The 24,353-nt window shown below is 41.0% G+C and overlaps 1 protein-coding gene across 3 annotated transcripts in view; it reads left to right on the top strand.

Annotated features, from left to right (window-relative positions):
• The window catches only part of NT5C2 (5'-nucleotidase, cytosolic II), a 106,488-nt gene that overhangs the window by 26,985 nt on the left and 55,150 nt on the right, over window positions 1-24,353 (top strand). For 2 of the 3 annotated variants that reach the window (XM_073685331.1, XM_073685330.1), the window contains exons 2-3: window positions 7,495-7,616; window positions 22,608-22,681. In XM_073685331.1, coding sequence (XP_073541432.1) covers window positions 7,516-7,616; window positions 22,608-22,681 — 175 coding nt within the window. In that variant the 5' untranslated portion in view covers window positions 7,495-7,515. Of the gene's footprint in view, window positions 1-7,494; window positions 7,617-11,851; window positions 12,043-22,607; window positions 22,682-24,353 lie in introns of those variants that run through there. The other variant, XM_073685332.1, reaches the window with a different exon arrangement.

Raw genomic sequence — 24,353 nt, 5'->3', positions numbered from 1 at the left:
TCTCGCAAACTGCATCAGGTTTATCAGGGGGCTGGATTTCACCTTCTTGCAGATAAGACAATAGCAGGCATGCAATGCAAGCTAGGAGGTATGGGAAATGAAGGTCCGGTACCTAAAGTGCTGGCAGAATGTTGTTGAAGAGGAACCGCCTACTAGAAAAAAAGAGCATGGTAAATTACAGAGTATGAGATTTGGGTCATATTCTGCACATATTAGACTGGTAGGTGTACTAATTGCACTTTTACCTTAGTGTGGGGGATGAGAGCAGCGAGACCATGCTTTCTTACAGGTTCTGTATATAAGGACAGGTACACTTTAAGAGGACAACCAGAATTATTTCAGGGGAAATAAAAGTATTTACTAAAATAGAGCTGTCAGGAAAGCTGACACGTCCTCTTTCAAGTACCCCTGTCTTGACTTTGCTTGACCTTTTCGCGTTCAAGAGGCAGTAATGAAGCCAAACAATAGGTGGCTGCTCTTCTTTTTTTTTTTTTCCTATGTCAGTGTCCGAGACATTAACACGACTTCTATTTTTAATGAAATATCGATATGGTTACTAAATGCTTCTATTTTAAATGCTCCGCGGGTCTCCCTGCCAGCTCCTAATTTAAGCGCCTCATTTGCAGCATTGGTGCCAGCCGGGGAATGACAGGTGTCCTTTATTTTCATAAATAGCCGGTAATAAAGAGCCGCCACTCTCCTAACAACAACATTGCCAGTTGGATTATCAAGATGATGAGACGCAGCTATTCAGTGAGTGTAAATCATTTCTGCGCTCGCCGCTGGGCAGGCTGGAAACTCTCTCGTTCTGCCGCACGCACCGATTTATTAGGGTTCATAGCAAAAATAGATCGTCAATGAGGGAAGAAGCTTCGTATTACTGAGCTCGCGTCCGTTCTCATTGACTGCCTGCCCAGTCGGGTAGGAAATGTCTTGTGTTATTTATGAATGTGCCTTTTCCATCACTTCAGGCTGTCACGTCAAGATGGTAACTTTTTTTTTTTGCACTTTTTTTTTTCAATAGTAATATGTTTGCAGTTCTAAAAATAATACTGCACGTGTAGCAAAATATCTTGTGCGGCGTGTGGTTTGCTGTGTTGTGTTTTTTTTTTTTTCACTTTTCTAATTAGTTCTGTTTTTGATCAGTACTGCATGTCATTCGTGAATGATATTATGCCCACCTTACTCCTGGTAAAATGAGAAGAGAAACTGCCACTGTGACATTTGTGTTTTTAAAGGGGTTTTCCACCAGATTTTATTTATTTCTTAATTATTGCATAGTCAATGAGCTCGGTTGTCAAATGCTATGTTCATACTATAACCGCTGAGCCCAGTGACTGGCTGCAGTGGTGTAGTTGTGATGTCACTGCTGCTGTCAAAACTATAAAGACCAGGGGAAGTTGTAGAGAGGCAGCGCTAGTGCCACAGTGGATGCGTAAAGCTGATTTTCTTATTCGACACACAGGAAGCCTATGCAATAAAAATAAATAAAATAATTATATATAATTTTTTTTTTTTTTTTTGTGGATGTGTCCTTCCAGGAATAAATACATTTCTAGGAGAAATGCATTATTAAATGGGTCACCCAATCACCATTGACTAGCCTGATTTTGCAGCTCCTCAGCGCCCCTACTCCTCCCTACTGTTGAGTTCTCACACTGCTCAGTATAAGCTGCCGCTGCCTGTCGGGTTCAGTGGGTGGAGACTGAATACACTTGGACTCATGAATTCTTCCACTCTATAGCTAAATTCATAAATTGCTAATTTTAACGTACTACTTGTTTCCTTTATAGTAACGCTTGTCTAAATCTGTGGATCCCAGTAACTTCATTAAAGGAGTTTTTCCTTTGGATGGATCATGGGTATAAAATCGGTGGGGGTCTGACACCTGATACCTCCACTCCTGTTGAAGAGAATAGTAGCTGATCTGCGGCAGCCACTAAGCTATGTAGGAGCTGTGATGTTCCTCTCTGCATTGTATTCAGCTACGACTGGAGCTGATAACAGCTGGTCGGTGGGGATGCCGAGTGTCAGATCCCCACCAATCTTCTATTGATTTCCTATCCTAAGTCTGTGTGCCCATGATGCGTTTTTCAAGCGTTTCCGCAGCGGCAAAAACGCTGCAGAAACACTTAAAAAAACGCATGGTAGAAGGCCTGCCATATCCCCCAATGATAATCCGCATGTGCTGTGCACATGCTGCGGAAATTTCCGTTGCGGGTTATCATTGCGGAAAAAAACGCAGCACTACCAATTATTTCGTGGAAGCACTGCGTTTTCCTCGCCATTGACTTGCATTGAAAGGCTATGTGCCCACGATGCAGAAATGAAGCAGAAAATTTCTGCAGCATTTCTGCATCTCCCTGGCAGAAAAAACGCATGCAGATTGTGCATGCGTTTTTCCTGCAGAATACATGCGGATCCACATGCAGATTGACAAGCGCTTTCCAGGCGATAGCATCACTTGGAAAGTGCTTGACAACTAGGTCACACATGCAAACAGCATGGATTTATACAGTGTGAACCGTAAAAATTAAAACAAATAAAGCTATACTCACCCCCGAGGCCCCGGCGTGTGCTGCAGCGCTCGTTCCTGTCTGGTTCCCGGCTGCCGGCATATCGCGAGACAGAGCGGTGAAGGGCCTGCGGTCACATGACTGTGACGTCACCGAAGGTCCTTCAGCGCTGCTGGCATTCAAAGAGAAGACGCCGGACAGGTGAGTATAAACTTTATTTGTTATTTTATTCTTTTTTTACAGGTACAATGGTACCCAGGTCTGGAGGAGAGTCTCGTCTCCTCCAGACCCGGGTACCATCCGCACATAGAGACGCATAGAAGCCGCTTGTAAAAATGTACAGTCGCGGTTTCTGTGCGTCTCAATGCAAGTCAATGGCGGGAGTTCCGCTGCGCTTCCGCAAAATTAAATGACATGCTGCGGATTTTTGTACGCAGCATAAATGCTGCGGAAAAATCCGCAGCATGTGCATAGAACATGCGGAATCCCCTTGGGGACCATGGGGTGCGGATTACCAAGCGTTTCCGCAGCAAAAACGCTTGTAATCCGCAACGTGGGCACACAGCCAAACGCTTGGATTCCGCATCACTGCATCTGTACATGTGGAATCCATGCTTTTCAATGTGCAGATGGTACCCAGGTGTGGAGGAGAGGAGACTCTCCTCTAGACCCGGGTACCATAGAACCTGTAAAAAAAAGAATAAAATAAAAAATAAATATTATATTTACCTTCTGATGGCCCGCGGTTTGCTTGTCTTCACTTGCCGGCAGCTCGCAGTGGACTAAAGGACCTGCGCTGACTTCATAGTCATGTGACGGCAGGTCCTTCAGTGTACTGCGAGCTGCCGGCAGCCAGAACAGAGCAAAGCAAGACTGCGGGGGCCATCAGAAAGTAAGTATAGATTTATTTTTTTATTTTTTACCATTCTTTTACGGTCACACTATATAAATCCTTGCTGTTTGCATGGATTTATATAGTGTGACCAAGTTGACAAGCACTTTCCAAGTGATGCTAAAATCGCCTGGAAAGCGCTTGTCAACCCGCATGCGGAAATGCATGTGAAGAACGCTTCATATCCGCATGTCCCTGGCAGGAAAAACGCATGTAAAATCTGCATGTACAATCCACATGTACAATCCGCATGCGTTTTTTCTACCAGGGAGATGCAGAAACACTCAGGAAAAAATCCAGAGCATTTCTGCATCGTGGGCACATAGCCTAAGAATAGATTATTTTAAAAGTAGTGGACAATCCCCTTTTGTTGGGAGTCCTGAAGCGTTCCACTGGTAAAAAAACCTGAGGTGGACTGGGCTTTTATTTGTGTGTAGAGATGTTCTATAACGTGGAGGACATGCCCTAATATGGGGCAATGATATTGGATTAAAGGGGTATTCTCATCTCCAAGATCCTATCCCAATATATAGTAAGTGTAAAGTGGGCATAAGCTTTCTATAAATCCAATTCACTTTGCTGGAACAGTAAGACGTTGTTTTTAATTTTTTTTTTGACACTGCAAAAATAGTAGGAACGTAGCCTTACGGTCAAGTAGTTTTTCATTGAAGTTAAAGGGGTATTCCCATCTCCAAGATCTTATCCCAATATGTAGTAGGTGTAATAATAGCAAATACCTCCAATTAGAAATATATAGGGCAGCATGGTGGCTCAGTGGTTAGCACTGCAGCCTTGCAGCGCTGGGGTCCTGGTTTCAAATCCCACAAAGGACAACATCTGCAAGGAGTTTGTATGTTCTCCCAGTGTTTGCGTGGGGTTTCCTCCCACACTCCAAAGACATTCTGATAGGGAATCTAGATTGTGAGCCCCAATGGGGACAGTGATGATGTCTATAAAGTGCTGTGGAATTAATGTTAGCTTATCAGATGAACTATACTTATTAACTATGTCCCTTACTCCATGTGCGGGGCATTGCAGTAGCTTAGGTATCCATGGTCCTGACCACTAACTGTCACTATTTGAGTGGTTGTAACCAAGCTATTGCAATGCCCTTCATATGAGGTAAGCGACATAGCGAATCAGAAGAACTATACTACATTTCTAATTGGAGGTATTTGCTGCTAATAATAATTAATACAATATTATTATACCTATTATATATTGGGATAGGATCTTGGAGATGGTAATACCCCTTTAACTTCAATAATAAATGACTTGATCTTAAGGCTATGTTCCCACAATGAGCTTCTGGTGTGTTTTTGATGCAGCAAAAATAAGCAGTGTCTTACAGTTCCAGCAAAGTGGATGGGATTTATAGAAATGTCCTGTCCACTTTTTTTTTTTTTTTTTAATTTATTTATTTTTTATAAACTTTACTCAGCGTAAACTCGCCTACGGTGCTCATTTCAAAGCCGCAGCATGTCAATTTCTCTTGCAGGTACGTTAAGTTTCTCTGTGCTGATTTTCCCCATAGACTTGCATTAGATGAGGAAAATCCACAGGTAAAAAAAATGCACGTTTTTAGTAGGTTTCCGTAGCGGAAACTCGTCAAAAACGCATTTAATCCGCACCGAAGTATATCAAGTTTTGTCAAAGCCAAATACCAGGAAATATAAAAAACAAAGCGGCTTTCTTTAAAGCATGACCTACCAAAAAGAGACAAAAACTGCAGCGATAAAAACGTATGTTAAAAACAAACTAAAAAAAAAAAAACACTCACAAATGCAGTGAAAAACTGCAAGTAACCTAATTTTAAATAGTAGGAACAGAGATACGAAGTGATACACTTTATTGATCCCGATGGAAATATTAGAATGGTGCAGAAATTCTGCAGTGTTAAAAACTCAACAAAAGCTCATTGTGGGAGTGTAGCCTTGAAGAAGTTGTCCACTACTTATACATGGATGCCCTATTCATAGGATAAGGCATCTGCGTCTGATCGGCCGGGGTCCGGCATCCCCACCGATCAGCTGTTACTGGTATCTGCGACGGCCGGAAGCACTTACTTTCTGAGCTTGGCCGTCTAGTTATAGTCACCACCATGGGGTACTACACATCCACCGCCTCCCATTGAATTTAATAGGAGGCGAATGTGTAGTACCCTTTGGCGGTCACTACAACTAGACGGCCAAGCTCAGCAAGTAAGTACTTCCGGCCGGCTGCAGCCGACACCATTAACAGCTGTTCAGCGGGGTGCCGGACCCCGGATGATCAGACATTGATGCCCTATTCTACAAATAGGGCATCATTGTATAGGTAGTGGACAACCTCTTTAATGTTTGGAAGGGCCCCAGCCACAAAGATCTGACCCAGGTAGCTCAATCCCGCTCTTTCCTATATAGGACCTCATTCCAGATTTGACCGTTCAATGAGGGTTTTATTATACCAAACTGTAATGTGGCTGTTATAGCGACGGGTCCAAAGCCACCTCCATGCCACAGGCCATACCGTAAGGGTCTGCCTGAAGAACGGGTATCGAGCGGAGACTGGAAGCCGTTAAAAGAGGCCATACACATTAGATAGAAGTTGTACTCTAGCCTAAGTGATTTGTATGCCAATACAGCCACATATATTAGCAGTGGCCATTACACCCATGCTCCGTGTCATCGGGTGACCCCCAAATGATCTTACGAGCAACATTCTGGGGATGTTCTTTCATGGTAAGATCTTCTGTGGACTAGTGAATGTTGCCCACATTGCTAAATTACCAGTCAGTTTCATTTTTGCAGACTAATATGTATAGCCACCTTTTAGGGCTTGTTCACATGCTGCATTTTTTCAGCCGTTTTTTCCGCATGTTTTTCAAGGGTTTAGAACGCTGCACTTTACTGTTCCAGCAAGGTGAATGAGATATCTGAAAGCACGTGCACATGCTGCTTATTTTTTCCTTGCAGATTTGAGCCATCAAAGTCCTTTTTCAAATCTGCAACATAGCAGCTTTTTTGCAACTTTTTTTTTTCACCCATTCAAATAATTTGGAAACAAACAGCAAAAAAAGCATAAAAACTGCATATTTTATGTAGCGTTTTTCCTGCCAACATTCTTGATTTGGATACAGAAATTTTGCTGCAAGTACTAGCCTTACTGTCCTAAATGGCAGAATGTAAACGACTTCTGGAGCAAAGCATTTTTTCCTTCGTTCACTCATCATGAATGTGGCTCCTTGTAGGATTTAGCGCCAAGTACATAATCAGATCCCATCAAGGGCAAAGCAAGGAAAACTTTCCCAATGGCTATACTTAGAAAAGGTTCTCTTGCTTTTTCCTATGGGACCTAATCCTATTTGGACATTCGTGAAAATCCTGCCAAACTGCAGCATAGATCTCAACTTCTTCTATAGTTGTGATTAAAGGGAACCCATCATCAGTAATGAGGGGATTTCATTTGACCTGTGGTTCAGACAGTACGAGACTTAGGTTCCCTTTTAACGAGCTTATTAACAGCATCCTCGTATGGCGTGCCATAAAACTAATCGGGGTCTGATTGGGGTTTCTGGCCACTTCTCAAAAAAAATGAGGTCCTCCACGTCCTTGTTCGAGGGAAAACTGAATCAAAGTTCTAATTCAGCCATTCACTCGTTATTACAATGATGTTTTATGATCAGCCTTGTATTGATTAAAGGTTTGGCTGAGTATTTCAGCAATATATGCCAAGTAAAAAGTCTGCCAGTAAGTGTTGGCTAAATGATATGTCCCTGATAGAAGGGATTAGAGCCATATAATTACTATAGGTTTGCTTATGTTATCTCTATGGTGAATAATTCTTGAAAGCTTTCCACATATTAACATTCCCAGCATCAAAACATTAATTTTTGCACAATATTATTGATTTTACTACAATCACAGGTCTGATACTCAAGGAGGTTGGGGACCAAGTATTAATTTCACACCATTTAGGAACCATTTTATTGTTCATTGATGTCTGAGTTTGAAATGATACAGCTTTGTAGGTGGCATTTTAGGTTAAGACCCAGTTTGACTAAATTTGATAAAACTAACTTTTATGTGTGTGTATTTTGCCTCGCAGTATCGAGGATCCGGTTTAAAAATGACAACATCATGGAGCGATCGTTTGCAGAATGCAGCAGATCTTCCCGCCAATATGGATGGCCATTCATTGAAGAAATATCGCAGGGAAGCTTATCACAGGTGAGCTGGGGAGCTTTTATGGCTTGCCTACCCATTCCCACTTTTTTTTTTTTTTTAGCACAGACACTATGAAGTGCCCTTTGATGGTAAATTTGGTGACTTCAGTTGTTGCCTAATGTTTGCATTACCCATATAAAATGAGCTTTTTCGAAACTAGGAGGGAGGGCGGCTGCAGTTTGCATCCCCTGCAGCTGATCTTCATTGTAGGGGGTGATTTCAGTGATGCTTAACCAAGGTTGCCAACTTGATTTTTTTTTTTATAAAAAATGATGGCCAACTTTTTTTTTTACAGACACATGGAAACACCATAATAAATCATTTAAGATTGTAAGTGATATACAGTGGCATGTAAAAGTTTGGACACCTCTGGTCAAAATTCCTGTTATTGTGAACAGTTAAGCAATTTGAAGATAAAATGATCTCTAAAAGGCTTAAGGTTAAAAATGACACGTTTCCTTTGTATTTTAGGCAAAAAAAATGTATGGTCACCTTTTTACATTTTAAAAATTACAAAAAGGAAAATGAGCCTGTACAAACCTTTGGGCACTCTTGGAGATTTGTGTGCTCGGATAACCTTGACCAAAGTTTCAGACCTTAATTAACCGGTTAGGGTTATGGCGTGTTCACCATTATCATTAGGAAAGGCCAGGTGATGCAAATTTCCCAGCTTTATAAAAACCCAGCCTCCTCTAACCTTGTACCAAAACACAGCAGCCATGGATTCTTCTAAGCAGCTGCCTAACACTTTGAAAATTAAAATGGTGGAGGCCCACAAAGCAGGAGAAGGCTATAAGAAGATAGCAAAGTGTTTTCAAGTTGCCCTTTCCTCGGTTCAAAATGTAATTAAGAAATGGCAGTTAACAGGAACAGTGGAGGACAAGATAAGGTCTGGAAGACCAAGCAGAATTTCAGTGAGAGCTGCTTGTAGTATTGCTAGAGAGGCAAATCACAACCCCCGCTTGACTGCAAAAGACCTTCAGAAAGATTTAGCAGACTCTGGAGGTGTAGTACATTGTTCTACTGTTCAGAGACACCTGCACAAATATGATCTTCATGGTCAATAGTCATCAGAAGAAAGCCTCTCCTGTGTCCTCACCATAAAATTCAGCATCATAAGTATGCAAAAGAACATCTAAACAATCTTGATGCTTTTGGAAACCAGTCCTGTGGACCGATGAGGATAAAATAGAACTCTTTGGCCTTAATGATCAAAAGCTCGATGTGGAGAAAAAATGGCACAAAAATTCAGGAAAATAGCATCTTGCTAACCATTAAGCATGGGGGTGGATCAATCATGCTTTGGGGTTGTGTTGCAGCCAATGGCACGGGGAACATTTTACGGGTAGAGGGGAGAATCGATTCAATGAAATTTCAACAAATTCTTGATGCAAACATAACACCATCTGTAAAAAAGCTGAAGTTGAAAAGATGATGGCTTCTACAAATGGATAATGATCCTAAACACGCGTCAAAATCCACAATAGACTACCTCCAAAAGGCGCAAGCTGAAGGTTTTACAAAGGCCCTCACAGTCCCCTGATATGAACATCATTGAAAATTTGTGGCTAGACCTCAGAATAGCAGTGCGTGCAAGACGACCCAGGAATCTCACAGAACTGGAAGAATGGATGAAAAGCCCTCAAACAAGAATTGATAGACTCTTGTCTGGCTGCAAAAAAAGCGGTTACAAGCTGTGATAATTTCAAAAAGGGGGCGCTACTAGGTACTAACCATGCAGGGTGCCCAAACTTTTGCATCAGCCAAGTTTCCTTTTTGTAATTTGTAAAATGCCTAAAATACAAAGGAAATGTGTCATCTTATAACTTTATTAACTTCAGCCCTTTTAGAGATCACTTCATCTTCAACTTGCTTAACTGTTCACAATAACAGTAATTTTGACCAGGGGTGCACAAACTTTTACATGCCACTGTGTGTCTACAGACCAGAATTCTGATACCAAAACATCAGCTGCATTGTCTATGAATTGTAAAATGATAATTGCAGTCATATAGACTCTGAACAAGGTTCTCTAGTTTCCAAAAAATTACAGACTCCTCTAAATTTTTTTTATGGACGGGGGAAAAAAGTGCCCTATTTTTATGGACTGTCCAGGAATTTCTGGACTGTTGGCAACCCCATGCTTAACGTTCAAAACTTGGCACTTGCGGTGATTGAATGAGGAAAGACAATATCAGGAAACTATAGGAGTTTCTGGTTATGTCTTTTTTCTTACCGCTTCCTCTGGATGAATATTCTCCGACTACATTTCTCAGCACACTTTTTGGCTTGAGCAATTCTGAAATTTACCTGTTGTCTGTAGATGAACTTTAAAATTAGATTGAGCCTGGGGCTGAATTGATCGAGGTGTTAACCACCACCTGGTACGGATGTGTTTTTATACGTTTGGTGCCTTTGATGTACATATTTTAAAACCTGGGATGAGCCCACACATGTGTGCCAGGAAGTTGCTGAAGCAGCGGGCCACCTAGTTTTGTAATTACTCATTATATTTTTGTATTTGGCAGCTTCATAATAATAAGCTGTGCCATAATTATCCAATTCCTCTTCTGAACAGTATGCAGAAGCCATATACAGCAGCCTGTATTCTGCAAGTGTGGCTGAACACATAAGCTCATGGTGACTTGGTTTTTCCACTCTATTGGAACACATTAAAAGACTGATTTCAGTAAGATATAATTCAGCCCGGCTGTGTGGTTTTGAAGAACCAAGTTGTTGTATTTTGTAGAGTGGAGATACTGGGCCCTGATGAACTCTATCTCTACACGGGTAAAATGGTTAAAAAAATTGTCAGGAATTTGCCCAAAAAGCAAACAAAAAACAGCTCCACTCTTCCACGGGTTGTGTCTTGTATTGCAATTCAGTCACATTCCCCTAAATAAATTATTCACTTTGAAATTTGGAATAGTGTTTTTTTTTTTTTTTTTTTAATTGATATTTTTACTGTGGTTTCATTTTGTGTTGATTTTTTTTTATTTTTTATAATATACTGTGGATTGGATAATGTTACTTTTTGGATTTCGATCTCCTTCAAAATAAACATTCAAAGTATTGACGAGTTAAAATAAAAAATAGACCTGATATTGTTCTCAGACACCGCACCGCCATTGTCTTTGAGCGGAGATACAAAAAGAAGCCCAATCTATATACAAGCTCCAGTACCAGACATGGCCATTGCAAATTGGGGCACTGTTTCTGAAGGAAGAAAATCCAGGCCAGCTTCTTTAATTCACATAAGTTACTTGTGACACAGACTTTTCTACCCATTGATAGGACTTGATTTAAAAAGAGTAATTTTAGGAAGGCCCCATTCAGCTGGCCTTAGTTTTGGTCCATGTGCTGTTGTAATCAGCAGTGATGGACCCACAGTAATTTATGGTATAATTCACAGGATTGTATTTATTTTCCAATCACTCTGATGGTTTAGCATTGTGTGCCTGGAATACAGTCATATGGTACACACAGGCAACGCTGCGGACGAGCATAATGCAGTGCAAAATGTCCGTTTTCCCAGTAAAGGACACAGACCATACTTGACATCTTGTTCTAAAATCTAATCAAAGTATAGTAAATATATATATATATATATATATATATATATATATATATATATATTATATTATATTATATTATATTATATTATATTATATTATATTATATTATATTATATTATATTATATTATATTATATTATATTATATTATATTATATTATATTATATTATATTATATTATATTATATTTATATATATATATATATATATATATATATTATAATATATATATATATATATTATAATATATTGTGGGATGGTATGCAAGGTTTTTTGTTTTATTGATTTATTTTTTTTTACAGCCATATTGCTTCACTGCAGATCTGTCCCTGTGGCAATCCTGATCATAACATTGTATAAGGGAATTGCTACCTATGCAGTTTCCTAACACAATGGCAGGTTCATTTCATGCAATCCATGTAGTTATTCACACAGTTCGGAGTAGTCTTTTTTCTAATTACCTGGTAATGTAGCTTTCAGCGTCAGGTAGATTCTTGTGCCCTTATGTCACCCAATGAAAAAAACATCCATGGAGTGTGCGCCGGGAGTGACCTAAACAACAACACAAACACGTTACGTGAGTAATACTGACATTTTATTAATAGAAGACTGAATCGCTCCACCCGCATCTTGGCCCTGTAAAATGTATTGTTTGTCGTTCATGGGCATCAGTCATGATTGTATGGAGGAAGTTCTCTCAGGGATTTGTACTGGTTGATATTCAAGTGGCATTAATCTAGCGAAGGAGACTGAACAATAGCTGAGTCTTTCCAACAAATTGGATCGAGTCCGATATGGAGCTGTTCTGGCCACCCTCCGTGTATGTGGACTGCGGGGACCTTGATGTAGCTCACAGGTATCGTGTCCTAAAATTCTATTTTGCTAAAACACTTAGAACCTGATCTGCCAATAAGATGGGACCAATATATACTAACAACTGTTGGTCTTCATGCACTAAATGTTTGACTCCAGATCCCAACACAAAGGTTCTTGTTGGTGTTTGATCTCATTTTTGATCCTGAGAGATCCCTGTATTGTATGACTCCTGGCCCAAGTGTCGTGTAAAACATAACAGACGTTATTGACTACTTCTTCTGACTGGTATCCTCCTGTGCAAGTGAGAATATTATTCAGAACTCTTGTTTTTCGTGCTTTATATTCTGAAACGTTTTTCTAACTATGACTCTCTATTTTCAAGCACTAGATATTGCCAATATTAATGTAAGAACTGAAATTCCGTTCTGTAGAATTGGTCGATTCGTGATCTGCCTTTCTGGTAGCTTTTTGCTTGAGATGCTTTTTGTTTCTTTGTAGTTTTAGCTGTCAGCAAATCTAGAAATATTTGGCTGCAGTCAGCCTGACAACTGAGTACATTTATTTCTGGGGTGTTGGTCTGTACTATATTTACATTCAAAAAAGATTCTTATTGACAATGTATGGTGTGGTTGTTCGTTTTTTTTAATTTTTTTAAATTATTATTTTTTTTTAATCTGATCGTACAATATTTAAAGTGTTTTTTCCCAAGTTAGTCACTCATCCTCTGATTTATCTATCACTGGGGTTTCAACTGCAGAGACCCCAAGCAATCCCAAGACAGGGAACTGGGCTCAACAGAGCCCAGTCCTGAATAGCAGGGAAGTCTACATGCTAAAATTCCACTATGGGACAACCGGTAAAAGCTTGGCGCTATACTCTGCCCTCTCCGGCAGTACCATGGACAATGAATGGAGCTGAGGTGGAGGATGTTCACTTTATCCCCATTAAGATAGTACTTTTCAGAGCCTTGTTCTCAGGTTCCAGAGCCCTGTTCTTGGTATTGATAAGGGTCCTGGCAGTCAGACCCCCAGCCATCCAGTCACCTATTCTATGGGCAGAGGATAACCATCTTGGGAATAACCCTTTAAATCTCATCATATTGAGTGATGGCACATGTCATTTGTTACTATGATATGAAATGTATGGCTTGAAAGCCATGTGACCCAGTGACATTTTCCCTTCTGGGACTTGTAGGGGATGTGCAGGCATACTCTTTAGCCCAATATGACCCCTGGTGTAGAGAGACACAGATGCCCGCTGGTTGGGACAGTGAGCGGTTATGTAGAGTAGGGTCTGTACACGATACCTGCTGGTGACTGACAGATGCCCCATGGCAAATCGGGTGGTAAAGTATCCCTGGGGCAGCCACATTGTTCTGATGTCTGGATTAAACATTCTGCATTGTAAAATACCACCCCTTATAGCTTTCCCAAATAATAGGTGGCACAAGAAGTATCCGGCACCAAAAATCTCCCTCCCTCTATTTAAGTGCTATGCCCATCCAGTCAAATTGAACATTCATGTTTATGGCGGCGTCCGGGATGAAAACTCTTTGGTGAACAGTTGTAAGGCAAACGACCACCTTGCGTTTATGACCTGCCTTATTCTTGTAAGAAGCACTGTGTAACACCTCTGTACCCTTCACAGCAAACAAGTGGATGACATTGTTTAAGTTGTGTTGTGATATAAAACTGCAACTAATGACTCGGTTTGGTCTAGATCGTTGAGGGCTTCTTGCCCATGGACAAGAGTGGCGCTGTTCCTGGAGAAATAAAAGGCGATTCCGTCTTTTTTTTTTTTTGTAATTTTGGGCAACCCTATTAATTCCTCATTTGTCGTGTTTCTAGCACTATGTGGTCATGCCAGCTGATGCATCATAAATCGCTCTACCCAGTTCCAAACTCCTAAAAACTCATACGAGAAGGATGGTGTACATGTACTCGACTGACAGCTTCTTTAAGAACCCATATAATCCCTGACCTATACAAAGAAGCCGATTCACGGGGTGTTTCCATTCCATAGCAGTTAATTATCCCATATGTTTTAATGGCCCGTGCTTGTAATTACCATGTGCTGGAATGTCCGTGTCTTGTGACTGATGATGCCGGTAATCTTTTGTCTCGCAGCATTTCTTAGTTGACAATAAGGAATGTGTTTTTCAAAACGGATATCGGTGACACCTATGATGAATCATTCTCGTATGTCTTCTACATCATTCATTATTCTGATCATTGAGGGTGCTTATTACTTGACCCTACTGAATTGCAAAATCTGGGGCTACTGTAGCTGGAGCGATGTGGTCCTTTTACTGCTGTAAGTGACACAGCACCCTCCTTGTTCCCTTGGCTGAGTCTGGAAGTGCAAATCCCATTTACGAGCTGCAGTACCATACATAGCTGAGAGGGGTACTGCATTGTATAGTGAAATTATTGAACGTGAAATTATTTTTCCCGAAATATTAAATTATTCCCTATCCACAGGATATGTGATGACTTGCTGATCGATGAGGATCTGTCCGCTGCGACCCTTGTGATCCTGAGATCAAGGCTCTGTAAGGCGGGAAATTTGCCTCGCTGGGCCACCATCTGTAATGGAGCGGCAGTGAACATGCGTGATCTCCGCTCTGTTCATTTACTATGGCACTGGCAGAAATGGCCAAGCACAGGATGGGCGATACCTTAACATTTTAGGACTAACTTTTTTTCCTGTTTTACATGACTTGGTTTAACATGCTACATCATCAAATCTTATGGTTGAAGAGTTGGTGGGACCATTAGCTCCTAGGGCTTTAGAGGGGGTGTCTAGTAGATAACAACAAGTTCTGAAATAACTTCGACCACTTATAAGCAATGATGCTTGCCACTTGTTGCGATGTGTCCCCAGACTGGTCTTTACTTCTTGACCCTTCTCAGCCAATCGCTGGGCACAGCGGTGACCAGCCTCAGCCAGTGATGGGCCGAGATGGAAATGTTCTGCCATTACTGGTTTGTCAAGACGGAACAAGGAATTGCAGATTAGTGGAAATTGGGTAAATGTCAGAATTAGAGCCGTAGTGCGGAAGTGAGTATCACTTTCTCATAATTTTCATTTTTTTTAAACAAGTCTAAGCCGTTTGACTAGTCTCAAAACCAAACTATTCCTATGTGACTATAGGCAACCCCAACATTTTTCTTTGTTCAATGTCTAAGATCTAATGGCTGTTTTTGTCCAGTCCTCACGTGGTTCAGCTGTGCCTGCCTGTATCATGGAAGGTGAAAAAGTGGCCTCCAGTCACCTTTCTTTCTGACTAACAAGTTACGAGTCTGCAGAATCTTATTAGTCATAGGTAGAAAGTCACTGATTAGTTGTGTTCCCTTCCGTGTCACAAGCGGGCGTAACAGGTAAATCCGCTTTAGTTCCCATCAATCTACTCCCCACACCTCAGATTGATAAGTAGGACAAAAAAAAGTAAAGTAGTCACCCTTACCTGCTAGATTTATCTTTAATTGCAAGTTTGATTTTCTGCCGACCTAAGCAAGTTTTAAAGGGCACCTGTCACGCTGTACATGAAGTCTGATCTATGGACAACACTGTACAGAGCTAGAGAAGCTGAGTAGAATGATAAATATAGTTTTGTGGGTAAAGATTCAGTAAATTTTTATTTTACTCCTTTAAATCCCTGCTCATTTTAAGATTAGGAGTCCAGTGGGCGGTCCTATTTAAATTGCTACTGACTAGATCCACCCACTGGACTCCTACCCAGGAATTTGTATGAATAAAATACGAGTCAAATTAAATTATTTCTTAAAGGGAACTTGAGCGTTGCCATAGAGATGATTTCATGAAATGTATAAATGGTCTACCGCATACCGTTCTGACAGTTCCTGGGTTGTTGTAGAACTGCTCGGTGACAGCTGTCATATTGTATTCACAAATATCTAATAGATTTCAGCTTTTTCTGAAATCTTTTTTTTTTTTTGTGTCCATTTTTAAATCTGTTGATTTGTGAACATGAACCTATCATTGCAAGAAATCATAATTACGGCATATCTTTTGGAAGATTGTTCCTTGGGTCAATGCCTCAGGATTTTGGTTACTGGTGGGGGGGGGGGGTATAGGACTCCAGGACATCACGATTTACTGGACATTTCTGACAATTTTAATGGGGTTGTCCAGTTTAGAAAAACATTTTTCATGTACCCTACTGGGGAACTCTGAGTGAAGAAAATGGTGTCTTCTGTTCAGGAATATCTCTAGGTTATGAGTATGTAGTATTATAAAGACCGCCCCGTTATATGGATGGACCTTTATGTAATGTTTTTTTACCCTATGGAAGCGCTTCCGAGAAATTGAATCCCCGACCAATCTCTGAAATGAAAGGGCTGATGTGCTGAGCTTAATCTCAAGTGTGAGTACAGCGGTGTACAGTGAAGGAAATAATTATTTGATCCCTTGCTGTGTTTGTAAGTTTGCCCACTGACAAAAACATGAACAGTCTATAATTTTAATAGTAGGATATTTTTAACATTGAGAGAGAGAATATCCCAAAAAAATCAAGAAAATCACATTGTATAAATTAGATTTTTTTTTTTTTTGCATTTTGCAGTGAGAAATAAGTATTTTATCCCTCTGGCAAACAACACTTAATACTTGGTGGCAAAACCCTTGTTGGCAAGCACAGCAGTCAGACATTTTTTGCAGTTGATGATGAGGTTTACGCAATTTCCTTCACTGTATGTATCCACAGACTTACCGCACACTTCTTAAAGATAAACTAAGCAATTCTGAAAGATTGGTGAGGGTCTCGAGACCTACTCTACTAAACGGTGACTTTACATTGTTTAAAAAGTTTAGTTATTCTATAACCTGCTCTGATTGCTGCTGTTTTAATCATTTGTTAAAAAAGCAATCAGAACCTTATATACTGCTCAAAAAAATAAAGGGAACACTTAAACAACAGAATATAACTCCAAGTAAATCAAACTTCTGTGAAATCAAACTGTCCACTTAGGAAGCAACACTGACTGATAATCCATTTCACATGCTGTTGTGCAAATGGAATAGACAATAGATGGAAATTATTGGCAATTATCAAGACACACTCAATAAAGGAGTGGTTCTGCAGGTGGGGACCACAGACCACATCTCAGTACCAATGCTTTCTGGCTGATGTTTTGGTCACTTTTGAATGTTGGTTGTGCTTTCACACTCATGGTAGCATGAGACGGACTCTACAACCCACAGAAGTTGCTCAGGTGGTGTTGCTCATCCAGGATGGCACATCAATGCGAGCTGTGGCAAGAAGGTTTGCTGTGTCTGTCAGCGTAATGTCCAGAGGCTGGAGGCGCTACCAGGAGACAGGCCAGTACACCAGGAGACGTGGAGGGGGCCATAGGAGAGCAACAACCCAGCAGCAGGACCGCTACCATCGCCTTTGTGCAAGGAGGAACAGGAGGAGCACTGCCAGAGCCCTGCAAAATGACCTCCAGCAGGCCACAAATGTGCATGTGTCTGCACAAACGGTTAGCAACCAACTCCATGAGGGTCTTCTGAGGGCTCGAAGTCCACAGTTGGGGGTTGTGCTCACAGCCCAACACAGTGCAGGACGCTTTGCATTTGCCACAGAACAGCAGGATTGGCAAAGTCGCCACTGGCGCCCTGTGCTCTTCACAGATGAAAGCAGGTTCACACTGAGCACATAAAACAGACGTGACAGAGTCTGGAGACGCCGTGGAGAGCGATCTGCTGCCTGCTACATCCTTCAGCATGACCGGTTTGGTAGTGGGTCAGTAATGGTGTGGAATGGCATTTCTTTGGAGGGCCGCACAGCCCTCCATGTGCTCGCCAGAGGTAGCCTGACTGCCATTAGGTACCGAGATGAGATCCTCAGACCCCTTGTGAGACCATATGCTGGTGCGGTTGGCCCTGGGTTCCTCCTAATGCAGGATAATGCCAGACCTCATGTGGCTGGAGTGTGTCAGCAGTTCCTGCAAGATGAAGGCATTGAAGTTATGGACTAGCCCGCCCGTTCCCCAGACCTGAATCCAATTTGAGCCCATCTGGGACATCATGTCTCGCTCCATCCACCAACGTCACGTTGCTCCACAGACTGTCCAGGAGTTGGCGGATGCTTTAGTCCAGGTCTGGGAGGAGATCACACAGGAGACCATCCGCAACCTCATCAGGAGCATGCCCAGGTGTTGTAGGGAGGTCATACAGGCATGTGGAGGCCACACACAATACTGAGCCTCATTTTGACTTGTTTTAAGGACATTACATCAAAGTTGGATCAGCCTGTAGTGTGGTTTTCCACTTTAATTTTGGGGGTGACTCCAAATCCAGGCCTCCATTGGTTAATAAATTTGATTTCCATTGATGATTTTTGTGTGATTTTGTTGTCAGCACATTCAACTTTGCACAGAACAAAGTATTCAATGAGAATATTTCATTCATTCATTCAGATCTAGGATGTGTTACTTGAGTGTTCACTTTATTTTTTTGAGCAGTGTATATACCCCAATATACAACTGACCTTTGCATGGCTTCACTGATGGGAGAATAAAGTTGTTATAGGGGGGAATGTTGGGGACACAATTATTTTTTAGTTATTTTTTTTTTTTAGTGCATTCTATACCAGGTATAAGAATAAACAGTATAAGTTTGGTATCATTGTAATCGTACAGACCTGGTCGTTTTTACAGCACGTTGAATAACAAAAACAAAACAAAAAGGCGGAATTGCATTATTTATTTTTTGCTCTTTTTTTATACAGTGAAGTGAATGGTGTCATTCAAAATGTCAACTCGTCACACAATAGACAAGTCCTTACATGGCTTTGTTGTTTGGGGGGGGGGGCACAAAACTACCTCTCTTGGAAGAATAGGAGGACAAAAAAAATACAGATTGTTCACCTGATTTGTGAATTTCCCTTAAAAGTGCCCTGTCACCATTCCCCTTACACCTTTTGCAAATGTCTGCAGTGTTTCCTGGGAGTAAAATGAAGGGCACTACCGTTCTTCCATCATCCCGCACCTATTTACTCCGTGTGCCAAGCATTCTTCTTATATCTATTACAAAGCAAGTGGCTGCTCTCATGGAAAGATGCTGTATTCCCCGGGGTCATCAAAGCAGTTCTCGTCTACTCATATATCCTCTTCTGTGTGGGTGAAATATATATGCTGTATGTTTTTTTTATTTTGTTTTTATTTTATTTTTTATCTTCTTTCCAGAACCAAAGTTTCTTTTTTTCTTTAGCTGTTTGATTGGAAGCATTTAAAGTGTGCCCTTTTTACATTATTATTTTTTTTATTTTTTTTTATGCTCGTAAATGTTCTCTTAGGCTGTGTTCACACTTTGCGTTTTTTTTCTTTTTTTTTTTCTGTAGCAAAACCCTCTCTCTCGGCAGGAAAGAAGCTGCATCAAAAACGCAGGTTTTGGTGCATTTTTTTGGTGCATTTTTCAGGATCTCAAAGTTCAGCACAGAAGCATGAACACAGGTCACCAATGCAAGACATATGTGAAACCATATTAACCAAAATTTCAAATGTAACAGTGGGGGAGGTGAATTGTTCAGGAATAGTTTACCTAAGACACTGGCATTGCATTGCTTTTGTATGACACTATTTACTTTGACACTATGGTCTGCCATTCAGTTGCACAGGCATTGTTCAATTTCACACCTACCTGGGCCACATGTATTGTTCAATCTCACACCTAGCTCAGCCATTGTTTACACATCACTAATTTAATTAAACTCTCCTAATACAAACTACCATCTCAGTGACTAAGACAAGATGGTAAAATCCCAAAAATAAATGTGTTTCACATACTGTTGTACTTGCTTATTTTCACTAAAAATGCAGCAAAACCTGATGGCTATGTTCACACTAGGCGTTTTTAAACGTTTTTTTCATTACCCATTACTTCCAATGGGTGAAAAAACAGACCTCTATTTTGCAAAAAAACCTTGCAAAGCACAAAATCCTGATTAAAAAAAAACCATGATGTGTGCATGAGATTTCTGGAATCTCATAGACTTTGCTGGTACTGTAAAACGGAGCTGCAAATTTGCATTAAAAAAAGAGCATCAAAAAAACGCTGAAAAAACCAAGATGTGTGAACATAGCCTTATACTCCTGTGTTTGTTTTGCTTCTTAAAACAGCAGATTGTGCTCCGGAGCTGCACTTCCTACTGTAATTAGGGACAGGAAGTAGCAATTACTGTAAGCCCTTTTTGAAATTCTGGAACTGAGCTGGTCACTCACTAGTTTGCATAAACGTATACACAGATCCTTTTTCTGTTTCTACTACTATGAGATCTTCCAGACATAGCACACACAGACTTGAGTGATTCCTGCTTTCCTCTTTCTAGTTGGCACATCTTCAACAGCGGCAGTAAATGAAGGACAATATGCTCAGTACTGAACAGGGTAGCTGTCAATCCAGAATCCGGAGTAGATATCTGGAGATCACAAAGTTTTCTTCTCTAGTTTCAAATGAGTACATCTCCATGTATAAAGAGTTAGGTTAGGGCCTCAAGACCCACAGGTCTTGAAACTCTCCTAAATTTACGACCGGTTCGGTTCAATTCAGGTAAGAGTTATTGTATCCAAAGTGTCCAGAGACTACAAAATTCCTCACAAATATATAACCGTGAACGGATGTAACTCAGTTTTTACCTCTTGTGTACAGGGGGGTAGTTTTTAATTTTAGAGATTTACTTAGAAGACTATAGTTTACAGCAGATTTTGTTACTTTCCTGTCTTGAAAACACATGAATTATAGCTAGTTATAATTCTTTTTCATATGACCTTATGTGCTGCATGAGTTTGTCATTGGGAGCTTAGTTCCTTTTGCAACCGCTTTCTCATTTTGTGATCATTTGTGGACACTTTTTTTTTTTTTTTTTTTCTTCCTTGAACTTTTTATTCTCCTTGTAATAAAAGAATACTTTACGAAGAACCTACCTGCTGTGTTTAAAGTAGTGTACCCATCTTATAAAGTGATGACATTTCACTAGGATAAGTCCAACACTGGCTCCCCTTTATTGATGTCATCCAGGAGGGAAAAACAGAAGGAAGGAAGTCTAGGAAGTTGGACCCCCACCAATCAAAAAGTCATGGCATATCGCAGTTTGTAAGATGGCAAACACTTTTATGTAGAGCAATTTGTATTAAATGCAATAGATTTATGCAGTTATATTTTACTTAAATAGCTTGTCCCTAATGGACAGTTATAGATGCCATTATATCTCAGAATTTACGTAAATCTTGGATATATTTATTAAGATTTTATGCAGATATCAGTCCACAAAAAGATAATGCTCTGGGATTAATGGATTAAAATATAGCAATTGACAATTTCACCTTTTAACAGTCTTTTTAAAGAGGTTGTCCACTACTTTTAATATTGATGACCTATGCTAAGGATAGTTCATCAATGTCTTATCAGTGGGAATGCGACAATGTGCACCCCCGCTGATTAACAATGATGCTCCTTCTACTGATAGTGGCTGCGGCTGGGTACTGCCCATCCACCCTCTATTCAAAGCAATAGTATGCGGAATTGCAGTACCCGGCCACTGTCAGTAGACGGAACTGCTCTGTAGCTGAGCACTTCCGGCCTGCAGTGGCACTAAGAACAGCTGATCGGTGAGGGTGCCGGGTGTCGCACCCCCACCGATCAGAAATTGATGACCTGACCTAAGAATACTACCACAAATCCCAGCACCACGCTCACATATGTATAGCAGATGCTGTGCCTATATACCCAAACTGTGATGGTCAAAGAAAAGGATATGGTGAACTGGTACCAGTCATACTGCAGTATGACTGGTGCCAGTTCACCATATCCTTTTCTTTGACTGACCTAAGAACAGATAATCAGTGTTTAAAATGTGGACAACCCCTTTAACCTTTTCTCTGTAATCCTTGTTGAGCACTAGAGGACTCTGCTCTGCTGTATACTTCATGGTCACCCATTAAACGGGCTGTCCAGTCCAAATCGATAAGTGTTCAGTCACTCTGCAGTTTCTGAGCCGGGACCGGAGGGTATGTATGCGTTATACATACTCCCGGCCAGAGCCTGTCTAATGGGTGCTGCCTCGCTCCATGCGAGTGTATGGAGCGAGGTCGCGTCCACTGTACTTCTTGCCTGGGTGCTGTGTGTAGAACACATTTATAGCAGCTAGTCTCCACCTACTAGCTTAGAGACAGCTTAAAATTAGAGAAAAGGCCTACAGAGGAGAATTCTAGTGAAAAATACAGGACACAAGTCCATATAATGGCCAGAGATAATGTTATTCCTCATATAGACAGATGTCCTATTCTGAACAGTGACTTGAAATGAGCGCTGAGGTCAGGATTACAAATCATGGTCTTTTCAAATAACATTATAGGTTGATGCCACTGTGTGATGACGTCCCTACAGAACATTGTCTGCAGAAAAACTAAGCTTGTATCATTCGGCACAGAGCCCTTTTCCTTTTTTTTTGTGTCCCTGTCATGGCGCATCTTTAGGTAAATGTGACCTCTGTGGAAATCCTATCTGGTCATCCAGGCAATATTTAAGGTCATATCGCTGTCCCCAATCATCTCTCATGTGTAATTTTCTTTTCTTGTCCTCCAGGGTCTTTGTGAACAGAAGTCTAGCCATGGAAAAGATCAAGTGCTTTGGATTTGATATGGATTATACACTTGCTGGTGAGCATGGAAAGAATTTGAAGGCCTTACAAAGCTGCTATTTATAACTTTTCCCTTTACTCTCTACATGTTGTCACCATTTCTTAGAACTGTTTTTATTTTGTAGATGATTATTTAGGTCAGTTAAGCCTGGGAAATCTTCAAGGAGAACTTAGTGGTAGAGAAGTGCACTTTACTAAATTGGATGGTCCATTTGTGCTATCCTTTTTGAAATGCTTAAAAAGAAAAAACTAAAAACTTGAAGACCGACATATCAATTTCTCATAGGTCAAATGAAATATGATGACAACAGATTGTATGTTAGGAAGCAATCACCCCCCCAAGTATGGTATATTTTATAGTTAAAAGGTCCTATATAGGAGCGAAATACTCCACGATCAGCTGTTATCCCTGGGGGAAGCGTCAGGTCTTTTGCTATGGATGCTATAAGGGAAATATAGCATGGCATGCTCGATCTTACTTCTTGAGGAGTGCTGATTGCAAACATTTCTTAGGTAAGACTCTCTACACCAGCTGGATCTCTACAAGAAGAAACTGGTTTTCTCCAGATTCTCTTCAAGACATTTCAGCCATTTGACCAGAACCCAACCATATACTGATGATTACCAAATGTGCCATCTACAAATTGTTATAGTATAGATAGATTGTGGTCAAATTCGGGCGCCAGGAACTGGATAAAGACAACTGGAAGGATATTTAAAAGAAAACAAACCTCTTTATTCGACAATGTTACGCCCACAACGCGTTTCTGCAGCGATCTGCTGCCTTCATCAGGTGGAATTACCAATTCCACCTGATGAAGGCAGCAGATCGCTGCAGAAACGCGTTGTGTGCATAACATTGTCGAATAAACAGGTTCGTTTTCTTTTAAATATCCTTCCAGTTGTCTTTATCCAGTTCCTGGCGCCCGAATTTGACCACAATCTATCTATACTATTTCTGCATTCCCCGAGGGGATTTGTGGCTCGGAGCTGCAGGGAACTGTATGTGCTCGCTGGAACCAGGACCTTGATGACGTCACCATCACGTGATTCATAGCCGGTACCACGTGACTGGCAGTAGACAGCGGTCATCAGAGGCCACGCACCATAAGCGGCAGCTACCACCTTGTATACCAGAGGCTTTCACACCTGGGTTGTGCGGTTTGCACAACCCCCCTAAGGTGAGCAGCCTACCATTATTTGCACAGCCAGTTCATTATCTATCAGGTTCACACAGGCACAGCGCTTCTCCCCCCCCCACCCTTTCTTTGTTTTACATCTACAAATTGTTGTCTTTTAGCTTGGCTCATATCCTTTCATATGTGCCTGCTTCATAATGGGTCATATGCTGACTTACAAGATGGCGACTTATAGGCGGACAAGGCTTGGAAGAGTTATTTTGTTGAGCTGAGCAGACAGATTCATGGGACCATGGTCCTCTTGCTACTTTGGTAGCTTGTGGCCGCTAGAATAAAGCCAACCTTCAACTATCTGCCAGCATCCCTGGCCTATCTTCTGATCAGTAGGCCTGCGTGACGTCGTGCTTCCACCACAACAATGCTGGGCTCTGCTAATCGGAGCAGGACCAGGGTATGCCAGCCTGTGGTAGTCCAATTTTGCCGATCCAGAGGCCAGCGCACCTCCTATTTCCATGACTGGGCGAATGTGAAATATATCTTTTATTTGCAGTC

This window comes from Phyllobates terribilis, unplaced genomic scaffold, assembly GCF_046119375.1.
Source record: "Phyllobates terribilis strain yellow unplaced genomic scaffold, ASM4611937v1 Scaffold_5__5_contigs__length_657084704, whole genome shotgun sequence".
Taxonomy (NCBI): Eukaryota; Metazoa; Chordata; class Amphibia; order Anura; family Dendrobatidae; genus Phyllobates; species Phyllobates terribilis.
Note: the sequence above shows the minus strand (reverse complement) of the source record. Positions and strands in the feature narration are given on the sequence as shown.